Below are 27,790 nucleotides of genomic sequence, written 5' to 3'. Positions count from 1 at the left end.
GAGCCAACTTGACTCGATTGAGACATGGTTGAGTGATTGGAAGCAATAACCTTTGTATTTGGGGGCTCTTGGCCCCCTGGTGTTGTTCCTTTTCTTTAGCGAAAATTTTAAGGATACATATTAAATGGGGGGAAAAAAAACTGACAGAGCCAACTTGACTTGATTGAGACATAGGTCGAGTCAATAGTGTAGCATTGTTAGCATGAAACATCAAAACTTGATCTAGCAATCCCAGAAAAAAACGTGCTCGAAATCTTGGTGAAGCCAAGCAAGAACACTAGGTTTCATTTTTATTTTTCTTTTCTTTTTATTCAGTAGAAAGCTTCCAAATTTGAAAAACTCGAATGAGTTCTAGGCCTTGTCTGGGGTGACTTGGACTGAAACCCTCATTGAATACCGGCTGAGCTACAAAAACAAAACAAAAAAAAGTCAATTTAGCATACCAACATTCATGCCCAAGTGCCTACATGTATACTAATGTTTGTGTATGATGTATATTGAAACAATTTACTGACTTATATAGGAATTTCATATATAATGTAGAAATTGTTTTTGTTCACAAATAGCCTCATCTTTTACCAATCAGGCAGTCAGTGATGTAACCCATAGATGCATGCAGGTACTTACAAACAAACATAAAAACATACACAGGTACATTAAAACCATACCATTTTCAAGAAAATGATTAACTCGAAGAGAAAAAAAAAATCATCAAACAAATTCTCTGACTCGGAGCCCTAAGCTTTTTAAAAAAAAATCTTTTAAAGCCTTGAAAACCTCATATCTTCATCATATAGTGTAACCATTGTTTCCACTTGAAAAACACTGAAACAGGTAACTATCGCAGTCCATATGCCGCAAGAAAATCAAATATACCTGTATTGAAGAAAATATCTTTTCCAAGTCTCTCGCAAATGCCTTAGTATCTACATCCTTATTTGTCGCACCCATCTCGATCAGGGCTGAAGCCATTGATTCATATTCTTCGCTTGAAATTGAAGCCAAAAATATCTCCATAGCAGCCCACGTCTTTGGGGATATGCGGCCCACAATCCCTGCAGAGTTTGTCATTTAGCGTTCTTGAATGAAATTTTGGGCAGATAAATATTCATTTGGGTTCAACTTGCACAAACCAAAATCAAGAAACCCAATACGGCCATCACGAAGCAACCACAAGTTCCCCGCATGTACATCAGCATGGAAGGTTTCACAGGCAAGCAAACTTCCAAACCTGCATGATAATGTCATTACATCAACATTGTATTTATGATATCTCACAAACAAAAGAATTTTACATCATAATAACATTTCAAACCTATTAATATAAAGGGCGCACTCCAGTGGTACCGATACCACCGTAACCTTACATGGTACAGGCCAGATGTGGGGACCAAAAATGATGTATTCACACCATCCAACTCATCCATCAGATGTGGGACCTCAAAAAAGACAAAAGGCCTAATACTGAGTGAATCCAAAATTGAAGTGGGCCACAGAAAAGGAAACCAACTGAGAAGCATCGCCAACCTTGAGTTTCACAGGGACACCCAAGTCATAAAACAGCCTGATTTTTGGCTTGACCCTTCAACTGGCATGGTTGAAGAGTCTGAACAGACTCAATTCTATATATGCAACACTGTAGGTCCCCACTCTAAATGGCGGGCATTCCCCTCAACATGTTCCATGTGCTATGGCCCACACGAGTTTTGGATTGGACTAATTTCGGGGGGCTTGGGGTTTTTCGACGTTACACATATGATGGATGGGTTGGATTCTGTGAACACATCACTGGGCCCCCACATCTGTCAGCTACCTCTGGAGCACACCCCTTAACATAAATCATCGGATAACTAAAAGCTTAACTATTTTCTCTCTTTCAAAGGAGGAACTCAATGATCATGAACGGAACTGTCCTGGAAATGTACAACAAAGAGTTATATGATCCTACACTTGAGGATTTCTATGGCACTGGCAGTTCATTCATTCACACAAGTGGGGCCCACAGTTTGGCAATCCCGATGGTTGATCTAATGGCCAGATCATTGGATGGACTATTGCTCAGAACCTCCTCAATGGAACAATCCTGAGTTTCTAATCCTTCCATTGGCAGCCTGCAATAGACAGTTAAGAAAAGAGAAATAGCAATGGTCCACACTCAACTGTAAAACTATAAGAGATTGGATGGATTTTTGTGTCATCACGCATCACCCATCATGGTGGGTCCATCAGATCAACAAAGTGGATGGACAATTCCTACAAAAATAGAATTAAAAAAATAAAAACTAAAAAAATCCAAGGATACCATGCGTATCTTCAGGTCATGGATCATTAATACTCTTGTACCATTAGATGGCAAAGCAGATGTCTCATGTACACTTACCACACATTAAGTGCAGTAATTAGACTCGCCTCTGGACTAGAAACCAGCGATCTTATAGAATCAAGATCCGTGAGAGGAACTCCATAAAGCCTCTCCATGGTCAGTACTCGCCGTGTGCTGCAGTGTCGGTAGACTTCTGGAGCTTTAGCCTGTCCAGTGAGTCCCATATCTTCTAGATATCTCCTGAAGGACTCTATGTTTACAGCTTCTTTTTGGAAGTCAACCTCTTCAAGCATTGATTCCTTTATATCTTTGACAATACCCACCTAGTGTGAGGATGTATAAGATTGATGATCGATAATCACAGAGAGGTGTATATATCAAAATGAGAGAATTCTAACAATCACTTCCTATTCTTAAACACTGAAGTTGCATAGAGTGATTTGAGCTGTGCCCACTGCCCATATATTGAAAGAGGGAGGACCCAATGCTCAGTATCATCTTAGTCGTTGACCATTCAATAACTGTACACATGGTAAGCATGCAGAAGGTATGGGAAGGTATGGTCCTGTCATCTGTTGGCATCTACCATGGATGGGGCATACCCCTAGAATCACAGCAATCAGGTGATCCCAGCAAATGGCTGGATTACAAACAGGCGTTTAGGAAAATGCCCAACAAAAAAAAAAAAAACCTCCAATTGATGGGCTGGGATGATCTAACTGATGCAATTTTTGGTGAATGGCCTACCCAGAGTAAAGTACTATTCACAAGCAGTCCCCATTCCGTAAATGTGTGCCACATAACTTAGACATTAGCATTTACCATCGCGTGCCTTCTTAAGTCAGTACACTACATACCAGTGATGTACGGCTGAGTTCAGGATTCAAAAACTCCAAAATGCGTGCGACGATGTACACAAAGTTCAGATCTGCAACCAATATATCTTCCATTCCAGGCTTTAAGACCTTTATTACCACATCTTGTTGGGAGCCTTTAAGCCTTGCCCCATGAACCTGGATGGAAATATTTCCAATTCTATGATCTTCGCTGACATAGAAAATGAATGCAGTGGCAAAATTGGGTCCCTGTGCATGAGGACATGAATGGTGTCATGACATAGCATCATGTACAAATGAGGCTTATGGTTTCATGATCGATAACATTCATTTGATCGACCCCACAGTTGAAGGAGATTCCCTGAAATCTGGGAAGATTCAATCCAGCCAATCATTGGCCTTTTCTTTCCAGATTGTTGACGTATTTATTTTAGCCATCCATTAGTAGGCCACCGATCTGATAGTTAGCATCTTCCAATTTGCAAGATTTTTGGGTCATCCCGCATCCAGTGGGGTATATCAGATCTATTGCATGGATCACCAAGACATGGGCCCAACCTGTGCAGATTGATGCATCAGGACATTCCTTGATACACAGGGACCTGATAATTCAATATATACAGAGTAAAAAACATGCAAACCTGAGCAATTGATGCCGAGGCAATCGGCACTGGATCAACAAACTCATAGACACTGTCTATCGGCCTCCCTAAATCTGCCCGCAGAATAGCCTCAATTTCACTAAATGGAATTACTGGAGCCTTATCAAAGCAATTCTGAAACTCCTGGACATATTCTGCTGGAAACAATGTGGGCGCAGATGCTATGAACTGCCAATTTGCAGTACGAAGTAATCAACAAAATTGTCACCCGCAATACCAAGATTGCAAAAATTCTCATATGATCATAACCATCAGAAATATGCAGTTCAAAATCAATTCCTGGTATAGGTTCTAATGTGGCTTTAATGTAGGGTAAACTCATTGGAGCTATAATCAAGATGGTTAAACATAAAATAGAAGGGGGGAAATACTACTATGATGGAAGATGCAGCAACAATCTAATGAATACAGCAACAAGATTCATCAAGTAGAGATGCGATAGGTCATGAGCTTTGGCTAAGATGTTTTCTGATACTCCTAATTCCATATATGAGGGGCCCATGGTTGAATCCAAGCTGTTGATCTGACAAGCCCAAATTTTGATAGGATATGCTCCAAAATATTCCAGATTGGAAGTCCTACCCATAGATCTCTGTCCTCTGTTGAATTTGGACCATTTCTGTATTCTTTTCTTAGATTTCTATCTCTGTACATCCCCCCAAGGTGGTACATTTTTTGGGGTACCTGCATCCAGAGTGGGACCCATCAGATCAACAGGATGAACATGAGAAATGACTAGGGAATTACAACAATCAGCAAACTGTGCATTTGTTGAGGCTCATGACCCTACATTTTCTCTTGTAACGTCAGAAAGGAGAGGATAACACCCATCATGACACATATTTAGCAAGCCAATGACTTCAGATCCTCAAACTATACAGCAACAGTTTGGTCCAGATAGTACATCGATTGACAGTCTGAAATGCAACAAGCATCTAACAGTTGTTGCCTCCAAGGTATTAATCATCATCATCATTATCATCATCTACGCGTTATCCCAACTAAACAGGTCCTACATGAATCCTTTTCTGCTCATATTAATGTTGGAAGTTGTGACATAAATTCGACACCAGCTGCCAACCTGACACAACCCTATTCCTTTATCCAGGCTGGGGACCAGCAACGAGAGCATAAATATCCCACAGGCGCAATGTAATAACTATTACACAGGTTGACTACAATCACGCACTATCTATAGGTTCATTACATTTTATTACAATCAACCTTCACAGGTATTCTGAATGTAAAATTTCAGACAGTCCCACCCTTCACATGCCAGCACGGGAGAGCTAAGACATGGTGAAAACAAGGAGTTACAAATCACCACCAAGCAAGCGTGACAACTGATAGTGGCAAAAGAGAATTCATGACAATATCAGAAGAACTAAATTACTCTTCAAATTAAGAAGAACAACAATAACAAGAAGAAAGAAATTACTCTTTAAAAAAATGAAAAAGAAGTAACTAAATAGCTCTCAAAAGTTAACATGCAATGTGATGTAGCAAAATGAAGGAAATTGGGCCTAACTGAAAATTAGAGCATTTGTACCACTTTAATGAGATCTATCTCTCCTTCAATGACTACAAATAAGATGCTCTCTTCAGTTGCCGCAGAAGATATAGTAATAAAGGCAAAATGATAGAATAATGGAGTCAAACCACCAAGAAACAACCCTGCAGAGTCTCACATAGATCTAGAACAAAAGAAATCAATTTCATTCAATCTACTTATCCATAATAATTCCATGTGTGGGCTATTTATATATAACTTTATAGAATGCCTTATCAAATGCAAAAAGCCAAGGCTTGAAGCCTATTGGCCCAAATAATAGCTTTCCTAAATTGTCTCGACTTGCAATAAAAGAAATTAACTAAATAAGGAACCAAATATGATATCCTGTCATACTACAAGACTTTATAGCCAACTGCATGAAAGATATTGGCACTTCTAAGGAAGAGGAGGAGAGGCTAGATAGGGTGTTCAGGTGTGGCGGTGGGTCATTTTCGTCTTCATATCTTGGCCTTCTGCTATGTGTGGGCAAACATGTGAAGCATCATGGGACAGCTCATTGAAAAAGTCGAAAGGAAACTATCACAGTGGAAGAGCAAGCATTTATCTTTAGGTGGTAGGATTACGCTCATTAAAGCAGCAATGTCTAATACGCCCTTATACTTCATGTCTTTGTTTAAATGTTTGAAGTCCGTGTTGACCCAGCTGGAAAAACTGAGTGAGAATTCTTATGGCAAGGATCCTCGGATCCTCAAAAGTTCGACCTGTTGAGGTGGGAAGAGGTCTGCAAGCCTTATGGGGAAGGGGAGCAAGTATTACAAGGCTGGAGACGGTGACTCTTACCTTGTTGGGGAAATGGTTATGTAGGTTTGAGCTCGTGGAGGAACGAGATTGCTAGCAAGTACAGAGTCAAGGAGAGGAGTTGGTGGGTTAGGGACTCATCTTTATACAAGGCTTCTAAGCTCTGGAAGGTAATAAAGAGTGTTGAATCATTAGCTTCTCAGTTGAGAACGAGAAGATGATCCGTTTTTAGAGGATTTGTGGCTAAGTGACATAGGAGGCAAGACAACTAACCACTTGCTCTAAAAGCTCAAACTGATAGAGTGTGGCGAATCAATCCCTTTATCTCATACCCAGGTTAGGCCTTCAACCAAACCCCCCTTGTGGGCCCCACTTCACGTGGGTCCTAGCTCACACGAGCCACCCACCCCAAGTGTGCCTTTACTTTACACAGGCCACCCCACTCGAGCCCGGTGTGAAAATGCCCCAGCATTAATCACCCCCGATGAAGAGTTTCGAACACAGGACCTCCCACTTTGATATCACTTTTGACACGGGACAACTAACCACTTACTCTAAAAGCTCGAACTGATAGAGCATGGAAAATCAATCCCTTTCTCTCATAGCAAAGGTCAAGCCCTCGGCCGAACCCCCCCTCCCCCAAAGGAGGAATCTGACGAGTTTCATGGCTTTCGCCCTTCACTTGGCTTGAAGGCTGCCATGGTGTGGAGGTTGCAAAGTCGGGTTGGTTTTTTGTCCAATCCTTCTATGATTTGCTTTCCCAATCGTTGTCGGATTCATGTCCGAGTTAATACAGCTTTTGTGTGGCACTACAATGCTCCTCCAAAGGTTGTGGTCTTTGCTTGGTTGGTGGGAAGTTCACCATTGACAGTCTCCAAAAGAGGTCAATGGTCATTCCTAACATGTTCCTCATGTGTTTGCAAGATCCAGAGTTGGTAAACCACTTGTTCATCCATAGTTTGTTTCCTAGATTGGTTTGGGAGAGGTTTTTGGGCCTCTTTAAGTCACCTTAGGTGAAATCGGGGACCATGGAAGGCTTGTTTTTGTTAGACAAGCTCACATGCCTTGTATATCTTGTATACCTTGTATAGCTAGTATACCTTGTATAGAGGATTCTGAGTTTAAAAGTCCCTTGATATACATTGATACACCACACTCTGACGGCTTAAGCTTTTAGAGTAAATGGTTGTTTGACATGGTATCAAAGTGGAAGATCCTATGTTCGAAACTCGAGTGCAGCAAAAATATGCCTCTCTAAAATATTATTCTCCCACGGGGGACTAGGAAAAATCAGGTCCGGCTCTGGAACTGGGTAATTAAGCCCGGCCTATTTATGGTGTGAGTGTCCCTCCACCCTCGTTAGTATGTTCCCGTGCGGAGTTCCCATCCTGCACGTGCCGGGGGGTGTTGAAGTGATAAAAGTCCCTTGATATACATTGATACACCACACTCTGACAGCTTGAGCTTTTGGAGTGAATGGTTGTTTGACAGTTTTTAGCATTACCACCGAGGTGGCTATGGGAAAAAGGAAGGAATTTTTATTTTTTTATTTTTCATTTTGTTGGAGGCTAGCTCCGTTGGTTGGTTTATCGGCTATTTGGGGGGGAACTGGGAAGAAACAACCGGTGCTTTCGAGATCAAAGCGGTTCAAGTTCGAAGGTCTTTAGAAGGGCAAAGTCAAAGGTGTTGAAATGGGGTTTTTCCCTAAAAGTCTTCGTTGAGTGTTTTTCTCTTCTTTGAGCTGGGTTGTTGCAATAGTAGTTTGTTTACTATCTTTTTGGCATTTCTCTAATAAAATTTCATTTCTCAAAAAAAAAAAAAAAAAAAGTTGTACTACTTGTACAAGAATCCTCTTTAGGGCCTATTTGATTTTCCAATTACAAGCGTAAAATGGTTGTAAATGGGTCATGATTATTTGCCCTTGTAATTTGGTGGTCACATCACATGCATTTTACTGTCATGCTGATTTTGTTACGGTGTTTGTTTCACCCTAAAATCACCCCAAAAATGGTGGTTTTGTAATGTGAAAATGTAATTATCACATTTTACTTTACCTCCTCCTTTCACAAGTGTATTCTACTCTTAATATAGAAGCAAGGTGTCCCGTATCGGTATCGGTTGGCGTAACGGTGCCCTCCGAAACCGATACGGATACGGGGGCGTAACGGCCCGTAACGGCGCAATTTATTCATTTTTTGCCAAAAAAATATGAAAAAATATGGATTAAATCCAGAATATTCTAAGCATTCCAAATATGTATTCATTTATAAATTGGAACATGTTTATGGTGGTGTAATGGTCCACTCTTTGGTGAGAAGTTGTAACGGACTGTCTGATTAATTTTTTAACCAAGTAACTTGAATTTGACTACAAAATTCATATATTTAACTTTCTAAATATGAAATTTATATACTTAACAACTTGATATCATTTCTCCCAATAGTTCTTTAAAAAAATAAAATTAAATTCAGGTAGATGCCGTTGCCAATTTAGGGCCGACTTGGAGGACCAATCTATGCTCCAAATCAGCCTCAAATTCATGCAATTTATTGCCATTATCTCACTTATGAATTGGTGGACATTTATTGGATAGTGAATCATTAAAAAAACCAAAAGGCCCTATTTTAAAAAAATAAAAGTCCACAAATTAACAATTAAAACTATTCAAACAATTTGATTTTGGCATTGTGAGTTAGCAATTGCAGTCCATAATTTAATTGCTAAATTTTAAGTTAATATATGTCTCGTGTACAAATTTTTAAGGCTCGAATTAGGCGGGACTCGGATTGTGAAGTGTAGCACACATGTCAAAGTTTTTTGGGCCCCACCCGCGATGAATGTGTTATATCCATATCGTCCATCCATTTTGCCAAATAATTTTAGGGCATGAGCCCAAAAATGAGGCACATCCAAAACTCAGGTAGACTGAACCATAAGAAACAACAATAATTAAATGTTCACCATTAAAAATTTATTGGGGGCTACAAAAGTTTTAGATCAAGCTGACATGTGTGTTTTCCCTTCATTCACGTCAGTGTGACCTAATTAATAGGTTTGATTGAAAATAAACATTACAGTGGACCTTAAGAAATTTTTAATGGTGAGCATTCTATAACCACTATTTCCTATGGTGTGGTCCACCTGAGATTTGGATATGACTAATTTTTTGGATCCTGACCTAAAATGACGTGACAAAATGGATGGATGACATGGATGAAATATATACATCATGGTGGGGCCCACTCGGGTCTGATAAGATTGGATGGAAAATAAACGTTACCGTGGGCCCAACGAATTGTTTAACGGTGAAAATCATTATCTCCGCTGCTATTTTTGGTGTGATCTAGATGATCTTTGGATATAATTCATTTTTTGGGTAGTGCTCTAAAATGATCTCTGAAAATAGATGAACGGGGTAGATGTAATAAATACATCACTGTGGAGCCCATATAACTTTGATCTCCTTTGAACCGTTCGTACAACTTGGAGCTCGAGGAGTGTCAACGCTCATCTTAGTGTGACATGTACCTATAGCAGCTGGTGCGTGGTACTCCTGCAAATTTTAAAAAAAAGGGAGAGAGGGAAACCGAAAAGAAAAAAGAGGGAAAGAAGAGAGAAGAAAAGAGAGAGAGAGAGAGAGAGAGAGAGAGAGATAGAGAGAGAAGAAGAAGAAGAAGAAGAACAGGAAGCAGGCCGAGGCCGCAGCCGCATCTACCGAAGAAGAAGAAGAAGAAGAAAAGAAAGGGAAAAAGGTAAGTTTTTTTTTTCCAAGACTCATTACAGCCGTTACGGGTCCGTAACGGCCGTTATGGCCCGTAACAGCCCCGTAACGGCCGTTACGGTCACAGAATTCCGTAACGGCCGTTTCGACCCCATATCGCGTAACGGGTCCCACTGTTACCGTTACATATCGGCCGTTACGGCCGATACGTAACTGATTTGGGACACCCTGTATACAAGCCATAATTCCTTACTAAACAAACACCTAGAAATGGTAATGATGGCTCATTTACCTCACATTTCATAGGAAATTGGAAAATCAAACAGGCCCTTAGACATCATACAGTTGGTATAAATGCCTCAAACTAGTATCTAGTTTAACTTGTGGATGTGGGCCCCACAGTCTAATCGGACTGTTGGATTGACCCAGATATATCATTCAGGCAATTTACTCAGTCTAGATCATTAATTGGCTGGATCTGGACCACTGATGTGTTCCATGTCTTCAATCCAAATGGATGGACTGTCCCAGATCTCCAATTTGCAATGTAAATGGTTGGATCGCCTGATCATTTAATCTGGAACCTTGAATGGACCTGATTTGCAATTTGAACCTATAGATGGGCCCGATCCCACATTCGGCAATATCTAGGCTTCGGATCATTGGGTCGCCTAGATGCATTACAATGGAATTAACAGAGCACTGCTCAATGTGGCCAAACAAGGAATTTATAGAGCCAACAACATGATTGATCTGTCTAGTAATAGTTACGAACAACGAAATGAAATTGTATGGTACATGGAGAAGTAACAAGTTATAGCTTATAAGAGTAGCTATACAAAGTTGTGAAGATCATTGTAAGTATGTTGGGTCGTGACCTTAAAGGTCGTGACATTGATCACTATTCACTTAAGCTACACCCTCAACCCCAGAACTCATTATTTAAGAAAGAACATGATCTGTTGGAGCTTTCCTAAGCCCATACACAACTCTACACCTGGCCACCAGGCATGTGCATTGACACTAGATCGATGCATCAAGTGACGCGATCATGTAGATTACCTCATGTAACCTAGAGGGGGACCCATAAAAGCCTAGGAATGGACCCCCATGATTTGTCTTATTAGTAATCTAGGCCCTAAAAATCTATAAGTTGGCTTTCTGAACCTCGATGATGATTTGATCAATCTATTGGCCCCACATGAGTAGGTCAACCAGTTAGCGGACTCCACAAGTGATGCAATTAGAAAGTGGATCCACAAGTTCATATGGTTAGTTATTTAATTAGTTGTTAGAGTTCGAGTTAATCATGATTCGCTGAACAAGTTCATCTTAGCATTTTTGCCACTTATTTTGTGGCCCATTACTTAAGTATCACATGACGTTAGAATTGATTGAATTTGCAAGTTATTGAATTAGCTTTCAAATAAGACCAAGATCGGGTAATTTTGATACCATTTGAGTAAGTTATGGACAACTTCCGAAAGAATGCATGGCTGTGATAGGACTCAGAGATATTTTAATCATTTTTTATATTTTATTTAAGAAGGCTGTTAGGGTTAGAAGTGAAAGGATGGTAAGGATTGTAGTCGACTTTCTTTGCTTTGAGAAAAGTACATAGATATGAAATATTCTTGAATGGTTGAATGAGAAAAAACAATGCATTTACTCACTAAAATAATTTCTTGCTTCTAGAAGTAATTCCTCGAAACATTTCGAGTGTTATGCTCACTACAAGCATGGTCTGATGTTATGCTCACACAAGATGTGATGCTTTGCATCTGGTTGACGCAATGATAATCATTATTGGACAGTCTTGTCCTATCAAACTTGGAAGGTAAGATCTAAACCTGCAAATTTAGTCCTTGTTTTCGAAACTGCTTAGTTAATATGTTCTTGAAGAATTGAGAAGAATGAAATTGCAGGCTGAGCATAAACATCCTACGGTCACCATCATAACCTATCCCAAAAATCAGGCCATCATCCAAGGGTCACCATCATAACCTGAACGTGGACCTTTAACAATTCTTTTAGACCACTGATTTTCATGGATGTGTGGCCAACCAGGTAAATTGGCCAGCCTGATTGTCAAGCCAATTCAAGTGCAATTGAAGCCCATCTCATAACAGCTTGCTTGACCTACACATGAGCTAGGTCACCATACATGTGACAAATAAACTTTAACTTCCTATTGGATGGTGGTGGTGCTGAGTGCTGACGAACAACACAGCTCCACCATTCTAATGCCTTGGGATTGCAATATAACAAAAGGATCCAGCATGCAAATACGGACGTGTCAGAACTCAGAGCAACAAGGAGAAAATGGGATAACACACCATCAAAGACTTCCAACTGCAATCAAAGCCATTGATATATGACTTGGTAATTACCTGACCTAACTTGATGTAGGTTGCTCCCATGCGTTCAAATAGTTTCCGAAGATAAACGGGTGAAAGTAATCCAAGCTGCATTTCAGTTGGCAGTCCTGCAGATGTATTCGCTATCTGCAGAAAAGTAAAGACAGTCGTCATTCACTGCAGTATAACTATTGGTTTGCTTTTTAAAAAAATGGTGTTTGAAGTAAAAGAAGTCATTTAATAGAAAGAAATGGATGTCATTTGATTTATATATATATATATATATATAGAATGCTGATTTGCAGGCCAAGATCCCAAGTCTTCAATACTGAGCAAAAATCCCAAAGTTAAGCTGTTGAATCCAAGACTCAGAACCAACACACTTAGTAATTCAAATAACATATTTGATAATTTCACATTTTAACAACAAGAATCAAGAAATACTAATAAATAAATAAAATAAAAATAAAAAACACACATTAGTCAGGTTAAAAAATTCATTACGAGGACAAAATCACCGACAAGAAGACATTGCGTCTTCCACATACAGCACTACCTTCTGACTGCTAAAAACATAACATTGTTGAAGCATGCATCGGCCAGCACCAAAACCAATACGAATCAGTATGCATTGGATACTGCATGGTAAATATCGTCTACATAGGTGCTATTTTGGACCAATCCAAAGAGGGTGTGTTCATAGCTTCAAGCAAAATTTCAGGTTGCTCATTGAAGAAGATTTCGAGTAATTTGACTGATGTCCAGCTGAAATTTTTGAAAAGCTTCTGCTTGCTCGTCAAAAAAATATCTGACTGTCAAAAATCTTCTGCATCCATACCAGGGAATATTCATTAACCACTTATGAAACTAATGCCAAGTGGTAACAAGTTAGGATCTACGATGCCCAGATACTAATGAATGCTCAACATATCACTTGTACATGACCAATGTTTTAAAACCTGGACTGGAACTCAACCAGTTTCTGTGGGCAGTTTGGTCAAACAACCAGTCCAACTTGTCAGACCCAAAGTGCACCCATCCTGTCTGGAACCTACTTAAAATTATATGAAATAAAAGGAATTAGTGAGCAATATGTTGTTAGCATAATGGTTAGAGCATTTGACTCTTGAGTGGCAACCGTGGTTGTGAGGTTTGGCTTGTCCATTTGACTTTTGAGTAGCAGTTGTGGGTTCAAGGTTTGGCTCGTGCATTTGAATTTTGAGTGGAAGTCGTCACTTCTTTCGTAAAACCAGCTGTTCAATTTTTTAAGCTTCTCAAAAAATAAATAAATAATTGCAAAAGGTTTACCAAATTGACATGCGTGTATAGTCAAGCACTAGTGAACTGATATTTCAACAAAATCTACTGGTCAAGCAGATGATCGATTGGCAAAATTTTTACAGAAACTCTGCTGGCATTACGAAATGCAAAACTTTTTGTTCTTTTTGGTCAATTTGTATTATTCTTTGAATTCCAAGTTAATTTTGTCATTTACTCATATTGGGCAGCTCTTTTCTGTCTCTAATTCCCAAAATAGAAGGAGCCCCAAAATATTAAAGATTTCTGCCCCATCAGTCTCAAAGGTGAGCCGTACAACATTCTTTCTAAAGTGTTGGCTCAAAGGCCTAGGGCTGTGGTTTCTAAGGTTGTTTCTCCTTTCTAATTTGCCTTTGCGGCTTGTAGGCAGATCCTGGATTGTGTGCTTGTTGCTAATGAGTGTTTGGATTCCTGCATGTGTCACAAGAGATCAAGTATCCTTTGTAAGCTTGATCTAGAGAAAGCCTGTTGATTGGGCTTTCCTTGATTATATGCTTGAGAGGATGGGCTTTGGCTTCAGGTGGAGAGTGTAAACCGAGAGGAGCTGAAAGCTTTTGTGTATTTGAGACAATCCAAAGGGGTTGAATATATAGAGATTACAACATCTATACAAGGAAAGAAATAAAATCAAAAACATCTACCTATGGAAAACCAACTATATAAGGTATGCTAGCTATACAAGGTATATTACAGTCTGTCTAACATCCCCCCTCAAACTAATGCGGGTCATCGACAAGTAATAGTTTGCCAACGAGAAATGAGTGACGTGCAGAAGTAAGGGACTTGGTGAAGATGTCTGCAATCTGATCATGGGATGCAACATGTGGTAGAGAAATGAGCCCAGACTGAAATTTCTCACGGATAAAGTGACAATCAACTTCAATATGCTTCGTCCGTTCATGAAAAACCGGGTTAGAGGCAATCTGAATGGCACTGAGATTATCAACATGGAGTGGAGTAGGATTCTGCACAGGAATGCCCAAGTCGGAAAGAAGTCCACGTAACCAGACAAGCTCACTACACGCAGCAGACATCGCTCGATACTCGGCTTCTGTGCTTGATTTGGAAACAGTGGCCTGCTTCTTACACTTCCAAGAGATGAGAGAAGTGCTGAGAAAAACACAGTAGCCAGTGATAGATCTTCGTGTGAGAGCGCAACCAGCCCAATCAGCATCCGAATAAGCATGAAGGTCCAGAGTCGCCGTGGAGGAGAAGAACAGTGATCGATCTAGAGTTCCACGTAGATACCGTATGATGCGTAACATCGCAGTCATATGAAGAGTCCGAGGAGCAGAAACAAACTGACTAACGACTTGGACAGCATAGGCAATATCAGGGCGAGTCATAGTTAAGTAAACCAAACTCCCAACCAAACGACGGTATAAGTCGGGCTGTGCAAGTAGATCACCATTGTTGCGGCCATGATGAATGTTAAGTTCTAAGGGAGTCTGAACAGTTTTCTGATCTGTCAATGATGCCAAAGCGAGAAGATCCTTGGCATATTTACGCTGGCTGACCAGGATCCCAAGTTTAAAACGTGAAATTTCAAGCCCAAGAAAGTATATGAGATGGCCGAGGTCTTTCATCTTGAAGGAGGATTGCAGAACTTCCTTTAAAGCCGAGATGCCAGCAGTATCGCTACCAGTCAGTAGGAGGTCGTCAACATAGACCAGAACAATGACAATTCCGTGAGCAGTGATGCGCAAAAATAAGGATGGGTCATGACCACTTTGAGTAAAGCCAGCACCCGTAACAACATCGTGAAAGCGTTGGAACCATGCCCGAGGTACCTGTTTGAGGCCGTACAGGGCTTTCTTTAGGCGACATACCTTATTGTCAGGGATTAAGGAGCCAGGAGGAGGTTTTAAATACACGGTTTCTTGGAGATCTCCATGAAGAAAGGCATTTTTCACATCCATATGAGCGAGTGGCCATGAGCGAACAGAAGATATAGCCAGAAGAATACGAACAGTTTTCATCTTGGCCACGGGAGCGAAAGTCTCATCATAATCAATTCCGTATTCCTGTTTGTATCCCTGAGCGACAAGTCGAGCCTTGTATCGATCCAATGATCCATCAGACTTGAGTTTGACCGAATAAATCCATTTGCTACCAATTAGCTGTTGAGGGTCAAATGACGATGTCCCATGTATGATTATCTTCCAATGCCGCAAGTTCTTCGCCATAGCCTTCTTCCAACAATCATGAGTGGTTCCCGAGAGTATGAAGTAGGAATAGAAACGGTATCCAGAGTAGCATTCATGGCAGACATAGAGCATATCAACCGATCAGGCGCTTGATGTTCACGAGCGGAACGACGGATCAAGGTAAGTTCGGGATCAGCAACGGGTACAGTAGGTTCGGGTTGAGTAATAGGTGGTGGATCTGTATGTGGTCGGCGTGAGTAAACCTGCAACGGACAAGGGAGAGTACTTGAGGCAAACGGAATTTCTGGAAAGGCAGTTAGACCAGGAGAGTTTGGAGTGTGCGGAGGAGGAAGAGATGAATGAAAAGCAATGTGCTCAAGAAAAACAACATGTCGTGAAACCCGAATACGACGAGAAACCGGATCATAACATCGAAAACCCTTCTGAGTATCCCCAAATCCCAAGTACATACATTTGACCGATTTTGGAGATAGTTTGTTACGTTCACGTGAAGCCAGGTGAACATAACAGATACAACCAAAAACACGAAATGTGGAATATGCAGGAGGTAAGCCGGTGAGAACAGAGTAAGGAGATTTACTGTTCAGAACTTTGGTTGGCATCCGGTTAATCAAATAGACGGAATGTACTTCAGCCCAGAAAGAACGAGGAACACTCATGGCTGTTATCAGGGTGTTGGCAGTTTCAACAATATGACGATTTTTTCTTTCAGCCACCCCGTTCTGTTGTGGAGTATCAGAACAGGTGGTTTGATGAAAAATTTCATGCCTTTGAAGAAATGTAAGAAAATTAGTTGAGAGATATTCCCCCCTGAGTCAGAGCGGAGAGTTTGAACTGAAACCCGAAATTGAGTCTCCACCATAGAGTGAAATAACTTGAATTTTTCAAAAACTTGTGACTTCGATTGCAGAAAGTAAATCCAAGTGTAACGTGTGAAATCATCAATGAATATAACATAGTATCGTAACCCAGAGAGAGATATAATTGGTGAAGGACCCCAGACATCCGTATGCACAAGTTCAAACATAGAAGATGATTTTGTAGCACTTAGGGAAAATGGAACACACTTACTTTTTGAAAGACAACAAGAAGAACAAGAATAATCCAAATCTGTTTTATTAAGAGAAATATTCCCTAATATGCCAGACGAAATTAACTGAAGCAACCGATCAGAATGTGGATGACCCAGGCGAAAGTGCCATAGTTTCCACAATTTATTTGCCGAAGAAATATCTGATGAAGAAGGAGAAAAGAAACAACGAGCCGAAGTGACAGATGGATCAAAATCTAGCACGTACAGACGACTATGCCGCCTACCCCTTCCAAGTACCTTCCCCGTCGCAAGATCTTGCACAAAACAACAGTTGGGAAGAAATATGACTAAGTAGTTATTTGATGTGAGTTGACCAACTGAAATTAAATTGGAGGAGAGGTTAGGGACATGAAACACATCACGAAGGGTGAACTGGCGATGTGCAGAAGGAGAGAAAGTCAATGATCCAACAGACTGAATAAGTAGTTTGGTGCCATCCGCAGTAGAAATAGCCTGATTGCCGGTGTAGGGACGAATGTCACGAAGATGGGATACAGCACCGGTCATATGATTGGAAGCACCCGAATCGAAGAACCATGTAGAAGATGAGGATATACCTGACATACCGGCCGCAAAAAGGGCCTGAACGATTTGCTGGAGCATCGCAGGAGTCAACGGAGATGAAAGTCCTTCAGTAGAAACAGTAGATGTAGAATCAGTAACAGTCGGCTCGGAAGAAATAGTGGCAGCAGTAGCAGAAAGAGCACAACCACAGCCACGACCACGACCACCACGTCCACGAACAGAAGAAGATGCATATGCATGTGTACAGCAGTCTTGAATACCATGACCAGTTCGTCGACAATAAGCGCACCATTCTTTGCATTGAGCAACAACATGACCCACCTTGTTGCAGCCGCGACAGGTCAAAAAAGAGGAGCCACGTGTTGGTGTAGTGGTGGACACAGCAAGCACCATATCAGATGATCCCGGAGTCGAGGAAGGAAGTGATAGAACTTTCAGTCGTTGTTCCTCAGCCAATAGATCATTAATAACCGAATTCAATGAAGGTGTAGGGCTACGGTTCAAGAGAGCAGCTCGAAAATGCTCGAATTCCGGACGCAGTTTCATAAGAAATTGGCGAACTTGCGCACTCTCGCGCATAGTTTGGAAAATCTTAAAGTCATTAGGAAATATTGGATCCATCAAGGCCATCTCAGTCGAAATTGTGACAATTTTAGAATAAAATAATTGAATACTGTCGTCACCCTGAGTAAGGTTAACGAGATCCTGTTCCAGACGATATGACCGGGCTGCATTACTTTGTTGATAAATTGTCTGAAGATGCTCCCACATTGCCTTAGCCATGCGATGAGGTGTGAGGCCAACAGCAATGGACCGATCGACCGAATCGAGAATCCAGGTAATAATCCGTCCATTGTTCATTTCCCAATCAGCCAATTTTTCGGTATCCGTGGAAGTGGGAATAGTAACAGATCCATCAATTAGTCCCCACAAACCACGACCTTTCAAGAAGTTCTGAAAATGAATGGCCCATAGCGAATAGTTCGTACCATCAAAACTACACCTTGGGGCCTCTGTACGTGATGAGTTCTTGTCCATTAATCGGAATTAATATAAGGCACACAAAGAGTTGTAGCAGAAGAATGTTTTAGGTGTACCGTACAGCAGGAGATACCCAACGGGTAGCAGTATCTGGATCTGGCGGAATAGGAACAGCAACAGGACTTCTGGATCTGGAAAATGTAGATCCGGCGACGCAGCAGCAACAGCAACAGATCAGGCGACGCTGGACGAGCAGAGGGGCTAATGGACGAGAAGTGGTGGTCGGACGAACGGTTGGACGCGCAGGGGGTGGTCGGATCTGTAACAGGGGGCGGTCGGACGCGCAGGGGGTGGTCGGATCTTCAACAGGGGACGGTCGGACGAGCAAGGAGTGGCCGGATCTGCAACAGGGGCGGTCGGAAGAGCAGGGGGTAGTCGGATCTGCAACAGGGGCGCAGGACGAGCAGCAGATGGCGCTGGACGAGCAGAGGGATGATCGGACGAAGCAACAGAGGTGGCCGGACGACGCAGGGGTGGTCGGATCTGACAGGTGGTGCCGGATTTGGATCAGTGAAGCTCTGATACCATGTAAACCGAGAGGAGCTGAAAGCTTTTGTTTATTTGAGACAACCCAAAGGGGTTGAATATATAGAGATTACAGCATCTATACAAGGAAAGAAATAAAATCAAAAACATCTACCTATGGAAAACCAACTATATAAGGTATGCTAGCTATACAAGGTATATTACAGTCTGTCTAACAGAGAGCCTAGATAAGAGTGTGCATATCCTCTTCAAAATTTTCAGTGGTGATCAATGGCTCCTCTTTTGGCTATTTTAGAGCCACCAGAGGTCTCCGACAGGGTGACCCCCTGTCCCCCTTCCTTTCTGTTCTGGTAACCAAAGCCCTAAGTGGTATGTTGTCCAAGGGCCAGGAGGTGGGCCTATTGATGGGGACATCAAAGGACCTATTTGGATGTACCAAAGATGGAGACGACTACCCACATCAGTACAACTTTCCTTGTGGATGGGAGACAAGTTCCAGATAGGGCCCACTAGGCCATTTTAAAGATCCCATATGCATTGAACGCGCATCAGAAAGACCCCACCTTGGGATGATGCATGTGGCCTGCTTAGGAGATCATTTTAGTCATAGGATTTCTATTTCTTGTCAATCCAATCGTTAGATCTTGTCGATCAAGCCATCGGGCCACCAGATCTTTTAGATATGGGCCCCTTGGACTCTGATATTGCTTTCTTTATGTTTTTTGTTATTTTTAGGAGTTATTTGATTGTTGAGATTGATCATAAATATTTTTATTTTTTTATTTTGGATGATGGGCCACTTCACTTAAGTGAGTGACATAGTTGTAATTACGCTGAATTTTTAATTATAAAAGCACAGGGTGGGTGGAGTTCCAAACCTAGTAGAGATTTGAGAAGAAAAAAGAAGAAGAGAGAAGCTCTCTTGTATGAAGGAATTTTTCTCCTTATTTTCTACGGTTTCAAAAAAAAAAAAAACCTCCCTTCCAATTAAATTGTGGAAGAGTAGAAGCTTATTTGGTAATGAATTCCCCATGGTACATCATTTTTATTTCTCTTCTTCAAAAGGTATTCTTCTTATTCTTCTTTTGTCTTCCTCTTTTCCCTTCCATTACAACCTTCTAAACCCTAGATCTTCAATTTCTTATTTTCCCCAATTTCTAAAAACCCTAATTCCAAAATCCTCAATTCTTATAAACTCTAATTTTTCAAATTTAAGATTTTCTCATTCCTAACCCTAATCATAAAACCCACTAGTCATTCCCTTGAGTGTGGAACGTGCCTATGATAAATTAGAAGTTTTATCCTTCCATCGAGCCTACTTTTAATTGATTTATGTGATTTCTAAGCATGCGAGCATGTGATTTAGATTAAATCAGATTTTATTTCCCATTGTTTACTCATAATTACTTAGTAGGTTAGCATCTTTTGTTAATTGAATTACTTTATGGATTCTTTCATAATCTCCACGTTGCATGCTAGCATTAAATCATATGTCCTGCATCACCTATTCAGAGGGGTTTCTATTAGAAATTTCCCATCTACCATCTGTCATCTTCAGTTTGCTAATGACACATTGTTGTTCTGTAAGGTTCACGAGAACATGATTACCTTCTTGAGTATGACCATATGCTAGTTCGAGGTAGTTTCAAGTTTAAAGGTCAATTAGTCTAAAAGTGAAATTTACCGGATTAATCTTGCTCTGGAGGTATGTAACTCTCTGCCTGGTCTTTTTGGTTGTAAGGTAGGCCGTCTCCCTACCATTTATCTAGATTTACCTTTATGAGTAGGAAAACCTCCCTTATTCTTGTAGGACAAAATTGTAGAAAAGATAGAAAGGAAGCTCTCTATTTGGAAACTGAATGTTCTATCTCTAGAAGGTAGACTTGACCTGATTAAGGCATCTCTTTCTAATTTGCCTATATATTATTTGTCCCTAATCCAATGCCCGAAATCGATTATCAGCAAAATAGACAATCTGGAGAGAGGTGTGTACTCCTTTCGATGAAGGAGGCCGGATGTTAAGAATCTTCAAATTGTCAACAAAGCTCTCCTTGGTAAATGGATTTTGAGATTTGGAATTGAATAGAACAGTTTATGGTGTCAGATAGTGGCTGTTAAATATGGCACCTCCCCTCTTGGATGGAGGACAAAAGACTCTTCTTTGTATAGAGTGTCCTTTACATGGAAAAGTATAGTTGAGATGGGCCCCTTGTTTTTGACAAGATTAACCCGCCTACACAAGCAAATTGTTGATAAAACTCCAAAATGGCATTTTCCCTCTGTTGTACTGCGCTCTCCAAGTGTGCTTGTTCCCCCCTTCTTCCTTACAATGGCAAGTCTTTGTGAAATAACTCCGATGAGAAGAAAAAGAAGGCGAGTTACTGCATTTATCCGAGTGATCCACAAACGACGAAAATCTCTCTTTCGCCGTTTTCAATAGAATCTTCTACAGTCATAGGTTCCGTCGTTCCCATAGCTTCTCCATTAATGGCTAGGCCTGAACTCCGCAATGGAGCTCCTCAATTCAAGTTCATTCCCAAGTCAATCTCCTCAGTCTCTATTGACTTTAGGGAATGGCCACATAATTAGGTTTTGGCTAGATATTTGGTGTGGCTCCCCCACACTGGTTGAATGTTTTCATGGTCTCTTTTCCATCAGCCTAAACCCGAACATTTCAGTGGGCGATTGTTTTGTAGAAGATGACAATGGAGAATTCGACTACCTCTGTTCAGAAGAAATCTATCTACCCCTGAGATCCATGAGTTTACTCTCCTTATTTCTCGCTTGCAGGAGTTTTCTACTTCATCCTATGAGGAGGATTCCATTCGTTGGATGTTGTCAAGTTATGGGCTCTTCTCGATCAAATCCTTTTATCGCCACCTTGCAGCCTCTGCCGATCCAGTTGGTTGTTGCCACATGCGAGCGCTTTGGTCCTGTGGTGTGCCTCCAAAAGTGGAGGCTTTTGGCTGGCTCGTTGGTTGGAATCGAATACTAACTATTGATAACTTGAAGAAAAGAGGGATGGTCCTTCCTAATGTCTGTCTCTTTTGTTTGAGGAAGGAGGAATCGGTGGATCACATGTTCATTCATTGCCATTTCACTATAGATCTATGGTGGGGTGTCCTTCGTCCAGCAAGAATATCATGGGCAATGCCCAATTCCGTCGATCAACTTATCTATATGTGGCATGAGGAGACAGGTGGCGCTAATGGAAAGAGGAAAAAGAGAACTCTTCTATTAGATGGTTTTTAGGCTATTTGGGCTGAGAAAAACAATCGATGCTTTAGAAACAAGAGTGTCTCCTCGGTGGGAGTGTTCTCAAGGGTTCTTGTGCTCTTTTGAGATTGGGCTCATTAGCTTTTATTCCCTCGGGTTCTTGCCAAATGTGGATCTGGGTGCTGTATTTTTTTTCTAGGTTTTTCCTGTATATAGTTTGTTTTCTTTTTCTTTTCTTTTTCTTTTTCTTTTCTTTTTCCTTCTTTATCCTTTTCCTTTGTTGTTGTTTCTGCTCTTGTAGCCTTTCTTTGTGCTTTAATAAAATTATCACCTTTCAAAAAAAAAAAACATTTTTGCTTAACTCTGGTTTGATGCTTTATCTCCTTTTGTGTTTTGCTTCCTTCTCCTAAATCAAATTTAAGTGACGAATCAGAAAAGTTACAAATGTATTTGGTTTGAATCATGTTTATACCACCTCCACAGAAGCTTAACAAGAACCAAAGCATAATGTCTAAAATATTAAACATTAGCAGCTTCATTAAATATAGAAAGTTAGAAAGATGGGGAAAAAACCCTCGTAAAATAGGCCAAATGGTTCAAGCATGTTGCAAATGGGATACCATTAATCCCTTGTTCATAGCTGTGTCCTGAACTTTAAGAAATGGACATTTGCATCCCAACCTCAATACATGTATGCACAAAGGGAAAATTCTAAATTGGAGTTTTGGAGGAAGGCTCTAGAGTCTAGAGGCTTATAAATTAGCAGAACCAACAGAGTATTTGGAATACAACTAATAGGAATTGTTAATAGAGGCAAGGCATTAGTTAAAATTGATGGCCTGGAGATCCTCAAGTGATTTCTTTCATTACCTAAGCACTATTAGTCAAGAGGATTAAAAGATTATGGGGATGTTTCTAGTGGAATGAATAAAGAGGAGATGTGCCTCTGTATGCATGTATAACTGTCACATGCCCATGAGATTAAAGGGGAAATTTCATAAGACAGATCCTCAATCAACTATTTTGACCAATTACAAACCAACATAGCAAAGGATGAATGTTGCAGAAATGAGAATGTTGAGAGGGAAGTGTGGCAAGAATAGCAAGGGTAGATTTAAGAATGGGGTCATCCAAGGCGGCCTAGGAGTAGTCCCTATAAGAGAGTGATGGAGAACATATCACCATGTTTCGGTCATGTACCCCAAAGATGCTCTGGTAGGGACGGCAACTCAGTTAGGGTTGAAGAGCTTCGAAAAGAGGATGAAAGGAAGAGCTCAAAGAACTAGGGCCAAGCTAGCAAGAAAGATAAGAACATACGAGGGCTTGTTAACTTACTGAGCATAAGGCCCTAGGTAGGAATGATCAGCAAAATAGGATTCCTAAAGCTAACTCAAATTGCTAGGACCGTATTTCCAAAACTCGGTGACTCAACTAGAAGCTCCACCGAGTCCACTCGAATTAGCAAGATTTCAAATCGGATCATTAGGAAACTCAATCCTGTGTGAGACTTGGTCTTGACTCATCATGACTCGTCGAGTTGAATCAAATCAACACGACTCACAAAGATTCTTCTCCAAAAAACAAATAGGTTAACTTTTGAACCACAATCTCTGTGAGAGATGAGTATTGAGTACACATCCAACCAGTGCACCGTGAGCCCAATGTATTAAAGTACTTTAAACATTTGTTACTACCATAACTAGTATTAACTTAATTCCAAAACACCGACTAAAGTAAAGAACATGTCATAGTCTTCGAGACAACCCAAACCAGCTAGATATCAAGTCGAGTTTTTGGCTTTTGAACCATGGCTAGGACAGCTATAACAACGAGAGAGATAAATATGGGTATGATAGTTCAAAGTCCCACATGGGTTATCTTGGTTTACACCAAATGAAGATCTCGAACAAAAGAATCTTAACCTCACAGGATATTTTTTCAATGATTTTTAGCTTAAGTAATTCTTTTCAGCAATCAGTCTCATTATATCTTGGAGCACTGATTGAGGCACATTGCCTACTTTTCACATTTTAAAACCTATCAAGAATAAGCTCCACTCAAGCTTTACCTCCTCTTTTTTGGAGAACTAGAACTTTATTTAAAAACAGAAGAGGAAAAAAGAAAAAAACTATAAAGAGGCTGCTGATGAGGGGTCAATGACCACAATACAACAAAGAGCCCTCTCCCCAAACAAATCAAAGAGCTCAATGGAAAAATTCTTGAAGACTTTTAAGGCCCAGGCATGGAAAACCTTCAAAGGATCTTCCCTTTTGGATGGTGACAACCCTCACGCCAAAAATACAGACCAAAGCGATTGAGGCATCACACATGAGAGCTGGTCAAAGAATCACCACTAAGGACCAAGCAAGCTCCCAACGACTGAATAGATGATCCACCAATTCTGCATTGCGGAGACATAAAATACACACATTGAGTATGATCATTTCTGCTTCTCAGGTGGTCAATGGTCAACATCTTATTCTCCCCAATCTTTCAATTATCCTTTTCTTCAATGGAAGGGTTTTAAAACTGCAGATGGTCCAGGAGACTATTTCTTGAAAGTCCACTTCACTAAAATAGAGACAACCATACAACCTAATCCCCGCCCCCGGTAATGTAGCACTGACAATGGCCAATTCTCTTACTTTCTATCTGGGGGGGGGGGGAGGGGGCGGGGGGTGTGGTGAACCGACCCATCAGACGTTCACTTCTTATTCATGCTTTGAATGCAATTCCCTTTCCTGTCTATATAAGTTCACTAACACTAAGCATTTACACAGTACTTTAAATTCACCATACAAATATTTTCATGTAGACAAAAAATGCAACCCAAATATCCTAAACCGAACAGATGTGGAGCTAATGGATGAGAATAGATCATCATCATCTAAACCTTATCCCAACTAATTAGGGTCGGTTTAATGAATTAGAATAGATACTTTAAATAAAAGAATGGAGAGTTTTACAACAAACTACAAATTGATTGAATGAGCAAAAACTGCTGCATCAGAAAAGAAAATGCACATGTTGGAGATTGTATATTTTATTTTGGTGCTTCTTCAGGACATGATTCTGTTTTGTAATTAGGTTGTTATCTTAATAAAAGAGAGTCAGAAAATACTCTCTAATCTAATTCCCCCCCAAAAAGCTCTCTCCATCCTTTTCTCATGGTATCTGATCAAACCCTAGATCAACCGCCTTCAACCCTCCTTTCCTCCCTCTCTTTCTTTCTTCTCTCTTCTTCTTCTTCTTCTTTTCTTTCACCTAAGGTTACTGCCACCAGCGCCAAAATAAAACGTGCAATCTCCAACAGTACACCAGAACATATGATGCAAACAACATATGTTTGTTTATCAAACCAATACCCATACCCATCCTAATTGATAGAAGCACCTTTTCCTTTCAACTATTGGCAATACAATGTACAACTTTGCATGGTTGTATTACCAAAGGTCAACAGAATGGATTCACTCTCAGCAAGGGAAAGCATAAATAGTGACTCTCTAAAAGTAAATATTACCTTTGACACATCTGCTAGCCACTCCCCACCAACCCCTATAACAGCTTGAATGCCTTGGGCTAGCCTCAGGGCTCCACGTGGCCCTGTGTTTATGGAGGTCCGGACAATGTCCTCCACTAACTTGGGCAAATTGCCAATGCTATCTGAAGTAAAGAGAAAATCTTCAAAGGCTACAAAAGATAAACCTCTTTATAGAAATACAATCACTGTACGAAATTTAAGTTCGCACATGAGATAGCCCGTGTTTCAACATTGTGTTATTGAGTACAAGAAACCATATTTAAATCTTAACTTTCAAGTGGCATTAGAATGCATAAGTGGATTGAATTGAGAGCATTCAATTCAATCAAGAGCAAATGACCCAATTGTAATTTCACCTTCTTTCATATTCAAAATGACAAAGTAGGCCCCAAATTGCAGTTACAATCCTTTCAAGTCCAACTTGAGAACAAGTTAACTGCCATTTGGAATCAAGTCTCTTGGAAAATACTACTGAAGGTGATTAAAATTTGGTAATTTCCAGCACATCACACAAAATATTGCAATTTAATTTGATAGTGCATCCAAACACACGCTCAGTTGGTTGCCTCATGCATGAATTTGACTACCTTTTAGGAAAGGGACAACCACAACAATACCTTGAACACGGGTAGAAAAATCCTGAGTCTGGGAATACCGGGCAAATGTAGAAAATCTGCCTGACCGAACATTGAACTTCTTCAATCGGAATGATGATTTTATAGCAGGCAGCTGCAACCAAAATAATTGAATAGCTCAGTCTCAGATAGAGAATATCCAAGAAACAAAAGGAAACAAATTTCTTGTGTTCATTGGTAAATAGGAGATTATGCACACCCAACCATCTGCTCATGGCGGATGCAATCCCTAACCATCCAATGTAGGACTGGCTAGGGACCCATTTGTGCCTATGATGAATGGACAGATAGTGTTATGGTACAGTGCCAAATGAAACAAAAAGGTTTTGCTGAGAACAAGAGCCCATTAAGCAGTAAAGGTGACAATCCGTCCACAAACCCCAAAAAATCAACCAGATTGTTTGGATTGGAGATTATCCAAATTTTTAAAGAGTTTATGATTATTTGCCTATCTTTCAGAAACAGGCATTAGTACTCCAAATTCCAGTTTGCAGGCATCTGCCCCACACTTCGGTTATCGGAACTATTCATTTGGTTAGCCTTGCAAGTACGAAACCCCCACCGACCCAATGATCCAGTGGGCCCCAACATGGCCGGCAAGTGGACAGTTATAACATGAAGGCCAACTATTTATGCTCCGCAAGCAAAGTTCCACAAAGTGAACAGTTGAGCTTATTCAACGGGTGCAATTCGTCCATATTGAGGCCTGACAACCAACAATGCCAAAGGTGGGCTCCACCATCAGAACTAAAAGACTGGAATAGTATAGGAAATAAAATCCCTACACACAGAAAGAGAAGAAGAGAAATGCCGCACCAGTTTGCTTGAGGGGAATATCTGGGCCATTCATCAGGAAGGGTCGTCCATGAGCATGCTCTGGCCCAACCATTCACTCTCCACAAGCAAAGGGTCCATGAATTGGACAGTTAGGGCCTGTTTGGATGCCTGTAACTTTTCTAAAATGTAACAAAGTTACAGATGACTTTGTTACAGTTGGTGTTTGGGGGAGGAAAGTCACAGGTAACTTTCTCTCAACCTGTGACTTTCTTACAGGAGAAAGAGGCGAAAATCTTACAGGCGCTTGAGTCGTTTTTCAAGTTACCTGTATCTTTGATATAGGTAACAGTTGAAATTTTTGAAATGAAAATCGTTGGGAAGAATCGCACTTGCATTTCCCTCTCTCAGCCTCCGTTTCCCTCTCTGTCTACTTCTCCCTCTCCCATCGAGCTTCCGCAGGGTAGGAAACCCCTTTTCTCTCTTTCTATTGTGTTTTTTTTTTTTTTTTGCTTTTGCATTGACAGACGCAGCTTGGCGAGGTGGCGTGGATAATGCAGATGATCTGTGGGGCCCACCATATTGTATTTGTTTTATCCATGCCGTCCATCCATTCTTTTGGATCGTTTTAGGGTTTGATTCCAAAAACAAGAGATATCTAAATCTAAGGTGGACCACACTACCGAAAACAATAATGATTGAAAGTCCACCATTAAAAAGCTACTAGGGCCCACTGTAATGTTTGTTTCACATTCCAGCTATTGATTAGGTCATAAAGACCAGG

The 27,790-nt window shown here is 40.7% G+C and overlaps 1 protein-coding gene across 4 annotated transcripts in view; it reads right to left on the bottom strand.

The window, feature by feature from the left end:
* Positions 1 to 27,790, bottom strand: part of LOC131253627 (uncharacterized aarF domain-containing protein kinase At5g05200, chloroplastic) — a 32,487-nt gene that overhangs the window by 2,802 nt on the left and 1,895 nt on the right. The window contains exons 1-9 of one of the 4 annotated variants that reach the window (XM_058254701.1): positions 27,049 to 27,134; positions 26,215 to 26,326; positions 25,577 to 25,719; positions 12,244 to 12,357; positions 3,801 to 3,989; positions 3,181 to 3,336; positions 2,381 to 2,646; positions 1,134 to 1,231; positions 877 to 1,055 (exon numbers count right to left, since the gene is read on the bottom strand). In XM_058254701.1, the coding sequence (XP_058110684.1) occupies positions 877 to 1,055; positions 1,134 to 1,231; positions 2,381 to 2,646; positions 3,181 to 3,336; positions 3,801 to 3,989; positions 12,244 to 12,357; positions 25,577 to 25,719; positions 26,215 to 26,326; positions 27,049 to 27,078 (1,287 nt within the window). In that variant the 5' untranslated portion in view covers positions 27,079 to 27,134. Of the gene's footprint in view, positions 1 to 876; positions 1,056 to 1,133; positions 1,232 to 2,380; positions 2,647 to 3,180; positions 3,337 to 3,800; positions 3,990 to 12,243; positions 12,358 to 25,576; positions 25,720 to 26,214; positions 26,327 to 27,048; positions 27,135 to 27,790 lie in introns of those variants that run through there. The other 3 variants (XM_058254700.1, XM_058254703.1, XM_058254702.1) reach the window with 3 other exon arrangements.

The sequence above is a fragment of the Magnolia sinica genome, chromosome 8 (genome assembly GCF_029962835.1).
Source record: "Magnolia sinica isolate HGM2019 chromosome 8, MsV1, whole genome shotgun sequence".
Taxonomy (NCBI): Eukaryota; Viridiplantae; Streptophyta; class Magnoliopsida; order Magnoliales; family Magnoliaceae; genus Magnolia; species Magnolia sinica.
The sequence above is the reverse complement of the archived record's forward strand: the minus strand, read 5'-3'. Positions and strand labels throughout refer to the sequence as shown.